The sequence below is a fragment of the Peromyscus eremicus genome, chromosome 10, assembly GCF_949786415.1.
Source record: "Peromyscus eremicus chromosome 10, PerEre_H2_v1, whole genome shotgun sequence".
In the NCBI taxonomy this organism is placed as follows: Eukaryota; Metazoa; Chordata; class Mammalia; order Rodentia; family Cricetidae; genus Peromyscus; species Peromyscus eremicus.
Window position 1 is genome coordinate 24,932,197 of NC_081426.1, and position 16,879 is coordinate 24,949,075.

Genomic DNA, 16,879 nt, shown 5'->3' on the forward strand with positions numbered 1-16,879 from the left:
ACATAATAAATAAATCTAAAAAAAAAAAAAAAAGATTGAAACATTCCATCCTACAGGAAAGCTATTTAAACAGGAAGATAACTCAAAATAGCATCAGGAAGTCCCTGAAACAGACTAGATTCACTAGGCCTCTCCCTGCAAGGGTAAGCAGAGTCAAGCTACAAAGAAAACTCCCCAACAAACTGAGCTGAAAGGCGACTCTAGAGAGCAGACCTAGAAGAATGAGAAACCAGCTGGGCGGCAGACAGTGGCACACGCCTTTGATCCCAGCACTCAGGAAGCAGAGCCAGGTGATCTCTGTGAGTTTGAGGCCAGCCTGGTCTACAGAGTGAGATCCAGGAAAAGCACCAAAACTACACAGAGAAACTCTGTCTTGGAAAAAAAAGAAAAAGAAAAAAAAAAAAAAAAACAAGAAACCAGCCAAGTTGCCTAGAAGAGGTCTAGATCACCTGGAAAAGACACTTGCCAACCTGTTGAGCTACCTGTAGATTGTGCAGTGTGCTCTAGGTTTCCAGCTTTGTGAGCTGTCACTCATGCTTGGATGGACTTATTTCTGCCCCTATGAGTGACCTCTCCCCCACCCATGTTCCTATAAGTAACCCCAATAAAGACTGAACTTTGGTGGTATCTGTACTTCAGTCTGTCGTGGGTCTGTGTGTCCAGAACCCTGAAGTAGAGCGAGGAGGCTACAAGGACTCAAATTCCTGCACAGCTGCTAGCTGCACGTGTACCTCAACCCGTCCTCAGTTTCTCTAGATCCACCGTCATATGGGCTGACAGAATGACTCAAGGGTTACAGGTACTTGCCACCAAGCTACAATCCCCAGGACCCCACATGGGGAAAGGCAGAACAAACTCCCAAAAGTCTGCCTTGCACGCATACCTTGGCACGTACATATGTACATGTATACACACACACACACACACACACACACACACACACACACATGCACACACACACAGATGTAATAAAAAGTATCTGTGTATCTATTATTGCTGGGTAGCATGGCTCATTACAGCTTGTTCCAGGCCAGGTCATTTCTCAATATCCATATCCAATTCCCCCACCTCCAGTCCCTCCATCCCTGCTGGGTGGTTTTTTAGCAGTTCTTCCCCACACAGTACTCAGCCCCAAACCTGGGATTTCTCCCTCATCTGTCCTGACACACTCAACTCACCAAGATCTATCATCAGTTCTCAACAGGCAGCCAAAATCCAGCACCCCCTCGCACTCCCACCTAAACCACCTGACTTCCTCTGAGGCTCTCTGCCCCCCCATCCCCCCCGACCCCCGACACCCCACCCCCCCCCCCCCGCCCACCACAGCAGCTACAGGGCCGGTCTGACTACGGAGTCAGCCTCCCCTGCTCCAAATTCCCCCTTAGAGGGGCCCAGGCTACAGAGCAATACTCTGCCTCAAAATAAATTAAAATGTAATAATAAGGGCCAGGCATGGTGGAGCATGTCTTTAATCCCAGCACTCAGGAGGCAGAGGCAGGCGGATCTCTGTGAGTTCGAGGCCAGCCTGGTCCACAGAGCAAGTTTCAGGACAGCCAGGACTACACAGAAAAAGCCTGTCTCGAAAAACATATATTTGAAATTTTGTTATGTTTTTGAGATAGGGTCTCACTGTGTAGCCTTGGCTGACCTGGAACTCCCCATGTAGACCAGGCTGGCCTTAAAATCATAGAGATTCTCCTGTCTGTCTCCTGAGTGCTGGGATTAAAGGTGTGCGCCACCACTGTCCAGCAATAATAATTCAATAATAATAAATAAACCCTCCATAGCGTCCATGTCCTTTGAAAAGCATGGTCCACAAGGCCCTGTATGACCTGCCCTAATGTCTCTACTACTCCCGTCTTGCAAACCTGTCCACTGTTCTTTCTTCACTTCTTCCTTCCCTTCTTTTGTGAGACAGGCTCCCTCAGTGTGAAAAACTCTCCCTCTAGATATCTCCCAGCTTCCTCCCTTACCTCCTTCCTTGATCCGGGTGAAAATTTCAGTCTTTGCACACACCCACATGTTCCAGACTCTCCCCTCAGTAACTCATTCCTCTCTCAAACCACGGGCTGCTTTCCTGACAACTCTAAGCACAGAGCTGCCTTTGGGGTGAGCCTTGGCTCACAGTAGGTGTTCAACACGTGCCTCTGATCCTTGAGAGCACAACAAGTCAGATGAAGGCCCTACTCCCTCAGCTGCTCCCCTGGAGAGGCCCTTCCGAGAGGTGATTCCCCAGTCTTCAGGTCTAGGTCTAGGGCACACAGTGGGAGCTTTACGAGAGTTCTGGACCTTCAATTGGCTGGCCGGTGCCCAGCCCATCGGGCGACAGCAGGGGGCAGGATTCCCCAGATCTTCCGCGCTCAGGCGTGGAGTTGCCCCTGCCACGCCCCCTCCTTTATTCCATCCGGCAGCCACCTGCCTATCCCTGGGCCCCAATGTCCCTGGGCCATCCTGGAGGAAGGGCATAGGGTTATCAGGCCTGCCGAGGTCCACCAGGGACGGAGGTGACTCTGCAGTCCCCGGCCCCTATCGCTTCCGGGAAGGCCACTGTCGCGGAGGGAGGACAACTAAGAGAGTCCGAACCCCTCCTCGGGAGACCCAGGACGGTGGAGGCGGTCTAGGCGCCGAGTCAAAGGTCCGGAGGGCGTCTTCGGCCGCCTGAGGGGCCTAAGGGACGAGAAAGACACGGCCCCTTTAAGAGCGCGGCCCCGCCCCTTCCTGGCCGGATCCGAATTCCAGGGGGGCGGGGCGGAGCCGGCGCCGGGATGCAGCGAGCTCGGGCGGCGCCTGTGTGCGGCGGCGCGGCCCGGCTCCGGCCCCGCCGGGGCGATGCTCCCCGGGGCGGCGGGGTGAGCCAGGTGAGCGCGGGGACCCCCAGGACCCCTGTCCAGCGTGCCCGGAGGGGGGCCGGGCGGGGCGGGGCCTCCGCTTCCCAGGGCTGTGTGACCTTGACCGGCCACGCACCCTCTCTGGACCAGGCCGCGAGCACTGCGGAGGCTCGCGGGGGCTCTTCGGAGACCCGGCCTTCGGAGCGCCGGCCGGGGGTTGCTTCTCCCAGAAGGCGGGGCCTGCCTGGGCCACCCGATCCCTCCACCCGTTGCTCCGCGACCTTCTGCGAGCGCCTGCCCCTTCTGCGCCTCAGTCTCCTCATCTGTAGAATGGAGATAGATACGGTCGCCGCGGTCCCGTGGCGCGGCCCTTAGCGGAGGGGTGAGGGCAAGGCGGGGACTGGTGAGGGCTGTGGGCCGAGCCGTGCGAACAGCCAGCCCCTCCGGGGTCCTGGGCGAGGCTCCTCGCCTGTCCCTCCCTGCCCACACGTCTTCATGTCTTTAAGTGGCATGTCTTCCCCGCGGGTGCCAGCCTGCCCCCGGCCACCGACCCCTCCCGAGCCAGCCAGCACACAAACACTGGGATGGTGTAAATGGTATCGAGTCCTTCGCAGCGGGTCATGGCACTGTACCCACTTCACAGTGAGGACGGTGAGGTATGGCGTTTGCTCGTGGCCTGCACCTAAGCCTAGCGTCTGCCCCCCGAGTGGCAGGCTGGTAGCGGTAGACCATTCATTCGGAGCCCTTGCGGGTCTCCATAGCAATAGCAGTCCTGACCTGTGTTCCCTTGCCTGCAGTGACTCCCCTGGCCCCGGGCATGGCGGACCCAGTGGCGGGCATCGCGGGCTCGGCGGCCAAGAGTGTGCGGCCGTTCCGATCCAGTGAGGCCTACGTGGAAGCCATGAAGGAAGACCTGGCCGATTGGCTCAATGCCTTGTACGGTCTCGGTCTACCCGGCAGCGGTGATGGCTTCCTCACGGGGCTGGCCACAGGCACAACCCTGTGCCAGCATGCCAACGCTGTCACCGAGGCTGCCCGGGCCCTGGCTGCTGCCCGCCCAACCCGAGGTGTGGCTTTCCAGGCACACAGTGTGGCGCCTGGCTCCTTCATGGCCCGAGACAACGTGGCCACTTTCATCGGCTGGTGCCGGGCGGAGCTGGGTGTGCCCGAAGTGCTCATGTTTGAGACGGAGGACCTGGTCCTGCGGAAGAACGAGAAGAGTGTCGTGTTGTGCCTGCTGGAGGTGGCCCGGCGTGGGGCGCGCCTGGGCCTGCTTGCCCCGAAGCTGGTACAGTTTGAGCAGGAAATTGAGCGGGAGCTTCGGGCTACCCCTCAGGTATCCAGCGCCCCTGCTGCTGAAGAGGATGCCACGGAAATGGTCACTGCATCGGGGGCTCCCACCCGCACACCCCGAATGACGCTCAATGACCTTCGGAACCTCGACGAGCTGGTGAGTCTTCTGATGTACACATTGGGTGGCCCCTGCCCAGTCTCCCCGCCTGCGGACCAGATGGCAGAGCTAATGCCCACCGATCCCTGAGCCTTGGGGGCCCACCCTCTGCGGCCTGCCCCCACAGAAAGGGTGGTACATATGTTCACTGTCAGGTGTATATCTGGTCACAAAGAAATGGCTAAGCCCAGAGAGGCAGAGGTGCTAAGTGAGGTCACGCAGCCCACCTAGGTCTGAGGCAGATAAAACCCCAGCCTCTGGCGTGAGCTCCTCTTTTTTTTGTGTGTAAAATGAACAGCAACGCAGCTCGGTGCATTGCTTCATGTGGAGGACTGTGACTTAGGCACCTTTTGGTACACGGGTGCTAGACAGACACATTGGCAACCTCAGACCCTCAGGCTGAGTGCCTGCTGCCCCTGGCCTAGGCTGTATACAGTGAGTGTCAGGGGAGACCTCGCCCTGGTGCCCCATTACTGCTGCTGCTGCTGGGAACAGGAAGTGCTGTTGGGAGCATTGGAGATACAGGCTTCCAGCTCCCTCCTCCTGTCCCAAGACCTAGGTGTCCCAGCCACCCCCGCAGCTGGACTGAGAGTTTCTTTCTTATCAGGAGCTTAGGACTATGATGTGCCTGCCTAAGACCCAGGCGCTGGATGGCTATGGGCAGAATGGATACCCTGTCCACACCCACCCCAGCCTGGGCCTGGGTCAGCCAAGGCCCCACCTGCTCCTTCCCTCTGGTGTCACTGTGGGTAGGGAGGAGGGTAGGCTTCCCACATCGCCAGCCTGTCACCCATTGCCTCTGTTGACATGTGTGCGGCTGTGTGCTTGCCAGACCTTTGTGCCTGCTGGGGTGTGTGCGTCCCACATGGTACCCTCTGGTTGGGATGCTCGGATGGGAGCATGGGCTCCTGCACTCATCGTGTCCTGGCTGTGGGTGGCTCCAGGGCTGTCATGGGCTTAAGGCTCTTCAGGGTGTTTCTTCCCGGGGACAGCCCCTGGCCTGATCACAGCCCTGTCCCCTCATTCCGGTTGGCTTCCAGAACTCTCAATAGTTCTCAGAGCCCACACAGTATGCTGGCGAAAGGTCCTGTGTGGGAGGGAGTAGGCACTTCCTCCTGCCCAGCAGCTGCTGACTTAAACCCCAGGAGGACTTGACCCTTGACCTTCAGCCTCTTCTCTGCCCTCAGGTCAGGGAGATCCTGGGCCGTTGCACCTGCCCGGACCAGTTCCCCATGATCAAAGTCTCGGAGGGCAAGTACCGAGTGGGAGACTCGAGCTTGCTTATCTTTGTGAGGGTAAGTGGGGAGGAAAGGGCGAGGCCGCCGCTCGGGGGCTGTCCGGGAGGCCCACGGTGACCTGCCCTCTGACCTGCAGGTGCTGAGGAGCCACGTGATGGTGCGCGTGGGTGGCGGTTGGGATACGCTGGAGCACTACCTAGACAAGCATGACCCTTGCCGCTGCTCCTCGACGGGTAGGTGCCTGGTGGGGGTACGGGCTCCTGGCGGGGCGGGCTGTCCCCGAGGCCCCGCCCTCACTTGGCTCGTCCACGCCCGCAGCGCACCGTCTGCCCCCGCAGAGGGCAGGGACTTTCTCCCCGCAGAGGGGCTCACCCACTCCTAGCCCTCGCCCTGGTAGCCCCGTCCCTGGGAGTGAGCGCCGGGGCTCCCGGCCAGAAGTGACCCCCATCAGCCTGCGAAGCACAAAGGAGGGGCCCGAGGTCCCGCTCAGGTGAGAAGCTCGGGATCGGAGGAGCTGCCAGGGCTGGTGGGGGAGGGGCGTCGGCTTGGGCGCCGTGACTCACACCCTGGGAAAAGTTCCCGTGCGTGGGGGCGGGCCTGGCTTCCCATCTCCATGGTAACGCAGACAAACCGACAACACAGCTGGGGCGGGCTCCAGGCGGTGGCCGGTCCAACCCAGGCTTTGGAAACCTGGGGCGGGAAGTCGCGGCCTCAGCCAGGACGCTCACTTGTCCCTGGAAGTCCCCTGGCAGAGCCCAGGCCTCCCCAGCTCGCTCCACCCGCGCCAGTGATACACATCTCTCTCGCTCCCCGCCTCAGGCCCCGAGACCAGCTGCCCCCCCTCCCCCGCTCCCGCCGCTACTCCGGGGACAGTGACTCCTCAGCCTCCTCGGCCCAGAGTGGCCCCCTGGGTGCCCGCAGCGACGACACGGCCACTGCCTCCCGGAGGGAGCGGCCCAGCCACCGGCTGACCTCGGGTGTCCCGGCCTCCCCGAGACGGCCGCCCACCCCTCGCAGCCAGTCTCGAGACCGGCTGGACCGGGGACGGCCCCGCATGGCCCCGGGCGGCCGAGGCTCTCAGCTGTCGGCCTCCAGCCCCGGGCGTCGCGCCCGCAGCCAGAGCCGCGAGGAACAGGCGGTCCTGATGGTGCGCAGGGACCAAGACGGGCAGCACTCGTGGGTAGCCCGGGGCAGGGGTGGCGGGGGATCGGGGGGTTCGGGAAGGAGCACCCCGCAGACGCCGCGTGCCCGCAGCCCTGCGGCGCCCCGCCCTCCCCGGGGCCCCAGCCCAAGCCCAGAACTGGCTGCCACACCCGCCAGCGTTTTCCGCACGCCACTGCAGCTTGACCCGCAGCAGGAGCAGCAGCTGATCCGGCGACTGGAAGAGGAATTCTTGGCCAATGCCCGAGCCTTGGAGGCTGCTGCCAGCCATACCCCTATGGGACCCGCCCCTGACCCCCCAGCTCCGGACTCTGCTTACTGTTCGTCCAGCTCCTCATCTTCATCACTCAGTGTCCTGGGTGGCAAGTGTGGCCAACCGGGGGAATCAGGCCGCACAGTCAATGGGCTGCCCACGCCCCGCAGCCAAGCTCTGTCCAGTTCTTCTGATGAAGGCAGCCCCTGCCTTGCTGTAGGGCGGGCACTGGATGCAACCAGGAGCTCTCTAACTGGCCCAGAACCCTCGCTGACCTTGGCAAGGGGGCGGATGGACACACAGCCAGACCGTAAACCCTCACGCATTCCCACACCTCGGGGACCCCGCCGCCCATCAGGACCCATGGAGCTCGGGGCTTGGAATGCCCTACAGTCGGTCACCCCAAGGACCCAACCAGATTCTTGAATGTGATGGACCGGCTCAACTGCACCCACACCCCATTCCATTTTCTTTGTGGCCTTAACCTACCCTCTGCATCAGGGACACCCCCCCCCCCCCACCTCTTGAGCACCAGACCTCATGGGACCAGACCCCACGGGACCACATGGCACAATGGGACACCTGTTGTACATTCCGGTTTCGGGGATGAGTGTTGCTATTTAATTACTAATATTATTGAATGCCTTAGAGGAGACCGGGCTACCCCGGTGTCCTGAGGACCTGTGGTCCAGTAAACAGAACCTCTGACAGTAAAGTACTGCTCCAGCTCCTGTTTTTTGGGGACTGAGCCTTCGTTATACGTTGGGATTCTAGAGTTAACTGCCTGGAGGCCAAGCCTCAATGCCCTGACCTGCCTATTCCAGAACAAGAAACCCTTAAAATTGTGCGTTTAAGTTGTTTTTTATTACCTGGTAAGGCATGACTTAAAAAGTGTCTCCAGTAACCAGTCCAGCACTGGAGAGGCAGAGGCAGGTGGATCTTTGTAGTTTAATGCCAGTCAAGCCTATAGAAGTGAGACCCTGTCCCAAAAACAAAAGGTGTTTCCAGTAAAGCGCCAGGAGCTGTGTGAATGCTTCCAATCCCGTACATATTCAGGTCCTTTCCATCTGTGATTGTGACCCAATAAGGTCTCAGATAAAACTGAACTTGTCCAATGATTGGGAGTTGGCTGGGTCCAATCAAGTTCAAAGAAAAGCCTGTCGGCCTGGAGACTGGGTGGGAGCCTGCTTTTAGGAGATTTCCCTGTCCGTTTTGGTCACATGAGACTGCAGCGCGCTGGATGCAGCGCCCCCTGCAGGCGCAGGGCCGGATGCGCAGGACGTGTACGCACCAGAGCACAACGCAGAAGCTCTCGGAAGAGACGCAGCACGTGCCAGTTGTATTTGGCTGAGCACTCGAGGTAGCCGCAGCGCCAGCCCCTGCGTACTAGGGTGGCCAGTGCACGACGAGGTCCGAAGCGCAGCCGCTGACGATCCCGCTTGTTGCCTACCACGAGGATGGGTGCCTCTGGTGCGCCCGCCGGCCTGGAGGCCCGATGGATATGAGAGACGCAGTGCTGGAGACTCCATGGCCAGAGGAACCCTCCCTCCCCATGCGTACAAATACAGGCGGCCCCCGCCTACTGCCAGAGACCCTCGGTTGTACCAAAGACCTCATATAGCAGGAGACCTTCTCGTGGGCACCAAGTGTGATCCAGAAGCACCCAGACCAGAGCTACCCACTCCCCTAGGCAGACCTCCACCTCCAGCCAAGCCCTTACCTGTTTTCCGCTATGCGCTGCCTCAGGGCTTTCACATAATCGAAACTGTCCGGGCTGCAGATGTCGTAGACCAGCACGAAGGCGTCTGTGTCCTGCAAGCTCCAGTCTTTAGGGTCTGGCCACTCCTGGGGGTAAAGGCTGAGGTTTACAGCTGACCCTCCTACTCCAAAACACCATGGTTCATCCTCAGACCATATCACCTCCCAAAACTCTGTACACGCCCTCCCTCAGGCCAGATTTCCCAGCTGTGCCTGGATCTTGTCAGGCCCTATCTCTCCTACGTCCTGGGCCTCCCGGCACACTACTACCCTCCCTCCCTATACTACTACTGCTGCCTCTCACTGTCAGGTGCGACCCCCGAACCTGCCTTCCATGCCGGTGTAGCTGGACAGGTGAAGCCTCTGGCCTGGGCACCTTGCAGTATTCTTACAGCTTCTTTTACCCATTTAGCCTCCCAGGGGCTTCCCAAAGGCCAGGCCCTCTGGGAAGCCCTCAAAGGCATCCATCGCCGAAGACTAGAGGTCTGTCTGGGACTTTGCACAACTCACTGAGGTTTTGATGCAGGGCACAGGAATCGGGGAGCAGTGGTCCCCTCTAGAAAAGATACTCCTGTGTCTGGCCCAGTCTATCGCAGTGGCTTAGCCAGACGCCGATCCAGACACCAGCACTCACAGGGACAAGAAACAGCCACGGGGTGCCTCTAGGCTGGCGCAGGAGGCTCTCATGCAGTGCACCAAGACACACTCTTCCTTTAATCCGTAACGTGCTCGGGCGCCCTGGGTCAGTCCACGTGGACACGCACGTGGGCACCAAGCGCACGAACACACACACACACACACACACACACACACCTGGCCACCTACAAACCGCTACCTCGAGACTTCTGGGGCTCGAGCCGGGGCTAGCGACGTCACCATCGCGGATACTCAGGTCGTAGACAGCGCCGTCGAGCAGCACGGCGGGCCGGTAGAGGCGGGGACCGTCTGTGGGCCGGTGGCGCTCGGGATAGTCACCGAACAGGAACTGGCGGATGATGGCAGTCTTGCCCACTCCCGGAGCACCCAGAACAGCCACACGCAGGCTGCCGCCCATGGCTGGCCCGCGCCCCCGCGCCCGGCGCCGGGGAGCTTCATGAGCCGGCACCGCGCCGTGCGCGCTCTGCCCGGGACACCCGCGTCGCGCCGCCTGCAGCACCTGGGCAGCAAGAGGCCAGGCCGGAGGACCGAGCGGGCGGGCGGCAGCGGACGAACCCGCAGCTCGGCAGGGAGAGCGCACCCGGCGCGGCGCAGACCCGCCCCCGCCCGCAGCTCTGTCCTCTCTCCGCTCCGGCGGGCGCCGGCAGCCGCCGCCCCAGCCGGCCGCGCGGGCGAGCAAGCGAGCAGGGCCTCCCGGAGGCGGCGATGAGGTAACCGACCGCCCCGCCCCTCCCGGGGAGGGTCACGGCTCAGTGACTGCCGGCCGGGCTGCCCCATTAGTGCCTAGCCCCCCAGGTGGCAGCGTGCTCCCCTCAACGGTTCCAAAACAGAAGCCCCTGCCCGCCACCTTCCCGCTCCTCCAACACCGCTGGCTGCAACCTGGCTGTTGTCCAGGCCCGTGATGGAATCAGGCCACCTGGGGTCAGACCCGACCTCGGGCTGAGTGACCTTGGGCCAGTCGTCGCATTGCGCCTGGGTCTGTGTCCCCGCATGCACCAAAGGCTGATGGCTTCAAGGCTTCCTCCTGTTTCTTGAGACCCTAAGCGCCAGATCCTTTTCTGAGCTTTCCCCTGCGTCATCTTCGAACCTGAAGCCTCAACCTGGTATTCTTGGTTTAGGGAGGAGGAAACTGAGGCTGGAGGGAGGTGTCTCAAGGTGAGAGGGGAGTGGAACACTGGCCCAAACCTGCATCTCCTCCTTCCACCTTTTTACACCCAGAAGGGCAAATGGCCAGAACAGTGTCTCAAAGGACCAGCCTGGAGGGGAGTTAGAGCAGAAGGATTTGAGCCCGCATACAAATCTCTGCTCAGCAGCTCAGCCCCAAACCACTGCCTCAACAGGTTGGAGGTGAAGACACAGATCCACCGGTCACTGTATGGAGCCCCCCACAGGGGCGCCTCATGCCATCTGAATTGGCAGGCAGGGTCCAGATCCCCCTCCGTGGGTAAGCACCGGAGCTCCTCGACAGTTTGGAAAGTCTGGGTTTGCCCAGCCCCCATCTGGCTCTGCCATCTTCACACATTGGGAGGAACTCCTAGGCCTCTGCCCTCCACCCAGGTACTGTGAAATGCAGACACGTGACTTTGCACCAACCAAGGTGCTCATATAGCCATATTTCAAGTCTAGCCGGTCGCCAGCATAGTGAAATGAATTAAAATTAAAAAAAATGTCGCCGAGCGGTGGTGGCGCACGCCTTTAATCCCAGCACTTTGGAGGCAGAGCCAGGCGAATCTCTGTGAGTTCGAGGCCAGCCTGGGCTACCGAGTGAGTTCCAGGAAAGGCGCAAAGCTACACAGAGAAACCCTGTCTCGAAAAACCAAAAGAAAAAAAAAAAAAGGTCTCCCCCTTAGGAGGGAAGGCTCTAGAACTATTTAGATATAGAGTTCTAAAGGCATTGACAGTGTATTCACCTGACATGGACCAAGAGGAAGAAAGGGCAGGAGAAACTGGCCTGTGAAGGGGAGGAGGCAGACCCTCCCCGGGAAGCAGGTGTCGGCACCCAGGGGGTTGTTTTCCTCCTCCCAGAGCAGCCCTAGGCCTGGTCTGATTTCACTGTGGCTTCGTCCACTAGGGACTGTACTGCCATACTCTAGGCCTTTACCTTCAGACTATCGACAGCTGGCGGGTTGTTGGTTTGTCTGTCTGTCTGTTTCTCTTCTCTTCCCCTTCTTGCTGGGTTTCCCTAGAAGGACTCCGCTTCCGTTTACAGGTTCCCAGCTTCTGGGTTTTATGAGCTGCTTTTTGCTTCCAGAAACAAAGAAGGGAGTAGATAAATTCAGCCCTTCCTCTTAGCACACAGCAGGAGCAGGGCAGACAACAGGCTGGTCTTCCCTGGGACTGTGTGTTCTCTAAGGCCCAGCTCTAGACCGTAGGTTCCCTTTCTTGGCTGAGCGCCCATGCCCGGCTTCCTTGGGAGTCTCAAGCGGTGCTGTGGGCAGGGCACCTCTGGGCCCCAGGGAGACTTCAAAGCCTGTGTTTGTCTGTTTTTGAAAGGAGTCTCACTTGTTATGCCTGGCTGCCCTCAAAATTGTAATCCTCCTGCGCCAGTCTTTCGGGTGCTGGGACTACCTGTGTGCAGCACTATACCTGGCTTGCCCGTGTTCTTGGAACTGGAAGATGCTATCCCTGCAACCGGCCCCCGGGATCCCACAAATCCTTTGCACACCAGTTACCAACAGCACTTCTCACTTCTCCAGGCTGGTGTAGTCAAGCCCTGAGCTCAGCTCTCTGCCCATCTGGGCGCTGAGGGAGGCAGTGATTTGGCCCGAGTGTCCATAATGTACTCTATATACATACAGAGAAGCAGAGAGATGGAAAGTCCTGGGCTGCTTCAGACCCAGGGGTGGGGTGGGGGTGGGGAGGTGGGGCGGTGAGTGAAGGGAGGCACTAGTGGACTGAATCTGAGGGACTTGGGAAGGGTCTGGGTACACACTGTCATGTCCCCTAAGCAAGCCCTGAGAAGTGAAGCACCGGAGTGGACTGGGAAGCGGCTGAGCAGGCCTGGCTGCAGAACCTCACCTTTCCCAGGTTACTGCCCTGCCTCCCAGGTGGCCATGTGAAGGTCACTCTCTGTCTGTTGGGGTTTCGTTTTGTTTTAAGACGAATCTTCAGAGCTACCTACTGCTCCCACATGGCTTCTTTCTGGGTAGCCTGGTTTCAGGCCTTCCCTGGGGTTCCACACTGCATCAGCTTTGGGGCCTTTGCCCTGGGCTCCCCCAGGCCACATCACGGTTCTGCCTACAATCATAACACCACACCAGTTGTCCCAGCACTTCCTCACCTCCCTGAGCTCTAAACGGGGGTCCCCTATTGCACAGACACCAGGTACTAAGTTGTCATCATGGTGGCCAGTCACCCTCCTGAAGGGAAATGGGACACAAAGGCACAAAGAGCCAACTCAGGTGCTGAGGGGAGGCCTTGGTGGGCGGGCCTTCCTCTCAGAGCTGTGCAGATTGCTTAAGCTCTCAGAACCTCTCAGAACCTCTGTTTCCAACTCTCTAAAAGGGATGGTAACCCAGCTGGTGGTGGCAGCATACACGTGTGTAACCCCAGAACATAAGGGACTGTATAGCAGGGCCCTGTCTCAAAATAAACACCAAGGTTGTTAAATACGTTCAAATGATTGAAGTCAATAGTCTGGACTGCGTAGATTTGCTGTGGGACACGATGAGATGGTCCAGAGGAAAACAGTGGGGCTTGGAGACAGAAAACTGTACAGAGAAAACAATCCGTTTTCTGTGTAAGTGTGAAGATCTGTGTGTCTACAAGTAAGCAGGCACACGTTTCTAGTTCTCTCAGCTGTGAGGAGCAAAGTGACAGCCTGAATAGTAACAAGCACATTCAGACCCAGGTCTAGGTTCTGTACTCTCTGTTCAATGACAGGAACCAGGCTCTTTGAGAAATGGCCAGCTGTAAGGTTGGGACAGGACAAACAACCCAGGACAGCCTGGGCAGCCAGGAAAAGAAGGAAATGCCAAAACAAATAAATTAGCACAAGGATGCTGTGTCAAGGGGACAGAGTAGGACAGGAAAGGGCTCCTGGGCCTGGACCTGTTCCAGCAGTGGGACAATGTGGCAGACTCGCTCAGGTTAGACGGACTCATGAGCTGAGCACAGTGCAGCCTGTAATCCGGCACAGGAGGCTGAGGCAGAGCCCCGTGAGTTTGAGGCCTGTCTAGACTGTCCAGCAAGAACAAACAAGGGCTGGGAAGATGGCGGTCAGCAAAGTGCTACGCCATGAGGACCTAAGTGGGGATGCCCTGCACCCACATAAAAGCTGGGTGAGGCAGTAACCCCAGTGCAGGGGAGGTGAGCACAGGAGGGTCCCTAGACTTGGACAGACCATCTCAAAAAAAAAGGATGGAGCATGACCTTCACATGTGTGCATGCTGACCCCACACATGCACACACAAATATGTGACAACTAAAAAAGCACAAAAAACTGATTGGAAGTCCAAACTTATCTGATAAAAATGATTGAATACACAAACAATCCCGAGAGAATAAACTTGGTTTTCTCTGAGAAGAATTTCAAAGATTGTATGTCCCCTGCCCCCCATGCACTCTCAGAGCCTGCACAAGTGACTTGTTTCCTGAGAAGAGGCTGGGGGCCATAGGGCTGGGGATGGCTGGGGCATAGCACTTGTCTAGCACAGTCCTGGCTGCATCCCCAGCTCTAGAAGGAGAAAGAAAAAATCAGAAGGAAGCTGAGTGTAGTAGTGACTCTGACCTTAATCCTAGCACTGGGGAGGCAGAGGAATTCCAGTTCAGGCCCAGGCTGCACCCTGGGAGAGCTTGTCTCAGAGAGGAGCTTGTTGAGAAGGAAGGCAGGAAAGGAGGAAAATCAAGGCAGGTAGATTTCCGGCCTAGCATGTGCAAGGTTCCTGTTTAATCTCCAACATGGAAGAAATGTATAAACAAAGTTTATTTATTTATTATTTTGTTGGTTTGTTTGAGCCCAAAATGTCATGTAGTCCTCAAACATGTGATCCTCTTGTCTGACCGTCCTGAAGCTGGAAATAAAACGCATGCGCCAGAATATCCAAGAAGCATTTTTTTTTTCCTTTTGAGACAGGGTCGCATTATATAACATTGGCTGGCCTGGAACTATGTAGCCCAGGCTGGTCTTGAACTTGTGGAATCATTCTCCTGTCTGAATTCTGGAATAACCACATGTGTCACTATGATCTGTTGTAGAATGTTATTTTAAGGTGTGTTACTTTTGTTTACATTGTAAACACACTTAACTCTGTGAAGCTGTGTTACTGTGCCTGTCTAAAACACCTGATTGGTCTAATAAAGAGCTGAATGGCCAGTAGCAAGGCAGGAGAAATGATAGGTGGGGCTGGCAGGAGAGAGAATAATTAGAGGGAAAAATCTGGGAGAAGAAGAAAGAGCAAGAGAACAAGGAGAGGAGGACAATAAGGGCCAGCCACCCAGCCACACAGCCACCCAGCCACACAGGCAGCCACTGAGTAAGAGTAAAGAAAGGTATACAGAAATAGAGACAGATAAAAGCCGGGAGGTGCTGTGGGATGGTCTGTATGTCAAGTGTGTTGCTGATTGGTCAATAAATAAATCACTGATTGGCCAGTGGCCAGGCAGGAAGTATAGGCAGGACAAGGAGGAGAAAAAAGCTGGGAAGTGGAAGGCTGAGTCAGAGAGACACTGCCAGCCGCCATGATGACAAACAGCATGTGAAGATGCCGGTAAGCCACGAGCCACGTGGCAAGGTATAGATTTATGGAAATGGATTAATTTAAGCTGTAAGAACAGTTATCAAGAAGCCTGCCACGGCTATACAGTTTGTAACCAATAAGTCTCTGTGTTTACTTGGTCGGGTCTGAGCGGCTGTGGGACTGGCAGGTGAGAGAGATTTGTCCTGACTGTGGGCCAGGCAGGAAAACTCTAGCTACACGGAGGCAAAAGATAGACAGGATAACTTAAGATAAGAAAAGCTGGTAAAAAACAAGCCAAGCTAAGGCTGGACATTTATAATTAAGAATAAGCCTGTGTGTGGGATTTATTTGGGAGCTGGGTGGCGGGCCCTCCAAAAGAACAAAAACAACCAACAATAATGATCTGGTCTTTACCAAGCACATTTATTTGTTTGTTTGTTTACTGACTTGTATGTTGTATGAGTACTGAGTATGCACGCATGCATGCTAGTACAAGTATCCTATATGTGCGTTGAAGCCAGAGGAGCATGTTGTACGTCCCCCTACCATCCTCTAAGTGATTCTTTTTAAAAAATATTTTTATTATTTTTAATTTAAAAAAATTATGTGTGCAGCCAAGCATGGTGGCACACGCCTTTAGTCCCAGCAGGAGACAGAGGAAGGTGGATCTCTGTGAGTTCCAGGTCAGCCAGGTCCACACAGTGAGAACCTGTCTAAAAAGCAAAAAATGTGTGTGTGTGTGTGTGTGTGTGTGTGTGTGTGTGTGTTGGCTACACTCAACTCAGGCCCTTGATGTTAACTGAGCTCATTATAAGGATGCCAGGTCTACAAAATGATATAAACAGTTGATGAATAAAACACTGTTTTTTCTCCCCAAACACGAGCTAGTTCTGAAGTTCAAGCGGGACATAGAGGGTGCTGCTTTGTGTATGCGTGTTTTGTGTTTTTTATTTTTATTTATTATTTTTTTGTTGTTGCTTTTGTATGTTTGTTTGTTGTTTTCTGTTTGAGGCAGGATCTCATTATATAGACCAGGATGACCTGGAACTCACAGACATCTGCCTGTTTCTGCCTCCTGAAAGCTGAGGTTAACTCGTGCTCTGGCAGGCACACTTTGGAAAGGGCAGAAGACAAGAAGTAGTGAAGTTTCCTGGTACAGGACGGAGTCCAGAAAGAGTCCAAGTACATGTGGAAGTTCAGTCTATGATAAAAATGCAACTGCAGATCTGTAGAGAAAGATGAATATTCAGTATGTGGTGTGGAGGCGACTAGGGAACTGTGAAGGGGAGGGGAGGTTGGAGCCCTCCTTCATTCCTACACCCAGCCAGATGGAGGGGGAGTGAGATGTGAGCGCGCACATCAGACAAGTACTCGAAAGAAGTATAAGAAAGCCACAGAAAAACCCAGAGATGGTTGAGAGCACTGGCTGCTCCTGCAGAGGATCCGAGCACCATTCCCAGTGTCCACGGGGAGCTCTCAACTACCTGTCTCACACACACACACACACACACACACGCACGCACGCACGCACGCACGCACGCGCACACACACACGCACACACACGCACGCACGTGCACACACACACGTACGTACACACACACGAGGAAAAAGGAAGAAAGAAAACACCATATTGACATGGAAGAGGGAAAGGGGGGAACAAATTGAGGAATGAAGACAAGTCAGTAGAATGTAACCAACAACCACACGGAAAATAGGCGCAAAGTATGAAACCGCTCCCCAGAAAAGAGCAATTGCCCAGGAGTACATGAATACAGGCCTGTTTAAAATGCCCTATCCGGGCTGAGAGATGCTCAGGGTTAAGAGCACTGACTGTTCTTCCAGAGGTCCTGGTTCAG

At 56.4% G+C, this 16,879-nt stretch overlaps 2 protein-coding genes across 4 annotated transcripts; one reads left to right on the forward strand and one right to left on the reverse strand.

Moving 5' to 3' along the window:
- The first annotated feature begins 2,767 nt into the window (after positions 1-2,767).
- On the forward strand, positions 2,768-7,645 carry Gas2l1 (growth arrest specific 2 like 1). Of its 2 annotated transcripts, XM_059275544.1 has the most exons (7): positions 2,768-2,858; positions 3,626-4,278; positions 5,466-5,573; positions 5,653-5,749; positions 5,835-6,006; positions 6,336-6,663; positions 6,859-7,645. In XM_059275544.1, exons 2-7 carry the CDS (start codon positions 3,646-3,648, stop codon positions 7,354-7,356), a joined length of 1,836 nt encoding a protein of 611 aa, XP_059131527.1. In that variant the 5' UTR covers positions 2,768-2,858; positions 3,626-3,645; the 3' UTR covers positions 7,357-7,645. The 2 variants fall into 2 exon arrangements, with proteins under 2 accessions (XP_059131527.1, XP_059131526.1); XM_059275543.1 differs by having other exon boundaries at positions 6,336-7,645.
- A 135-nt stretch (positions 7,646-7,780) lies between these two features.
- Rasl10a (RAS like family 10 member A) lies at positions 7,781-9,773 on the reverse strand. 2 transcript variants are annotated; one of them, XM_059275545.1, is made up of 3 exons: positions 9,524-9,773; positions 8,651-8,775; positions 7,781-8,414 (listed from the first exon to the last, which is right to left on the reverse strand). In XM_059275545.1, the coding sequence occupies exons 1-3, from the start codon at positions 9,740-9,742 to the stop codon at positions 8,147-8,149; spliced, it is 612 nt and encodes a 203-aa protein (XP_059131528.1). In that variant the 5' UTR covers positions 9,743-9,773; the 3' UTR covers positions 7,781-8,146. The 2 variants fall into 2 exon arrangements, with proteins under 2 accessions (XP_059131528.1, XP_059131529.1); XM_059275546.1 differs by having other exon boundaries at positions 8,330-8,509.
- Between the last annotated feature and the right edge of the window lie 7,106 nt (positions 9,774-16,879).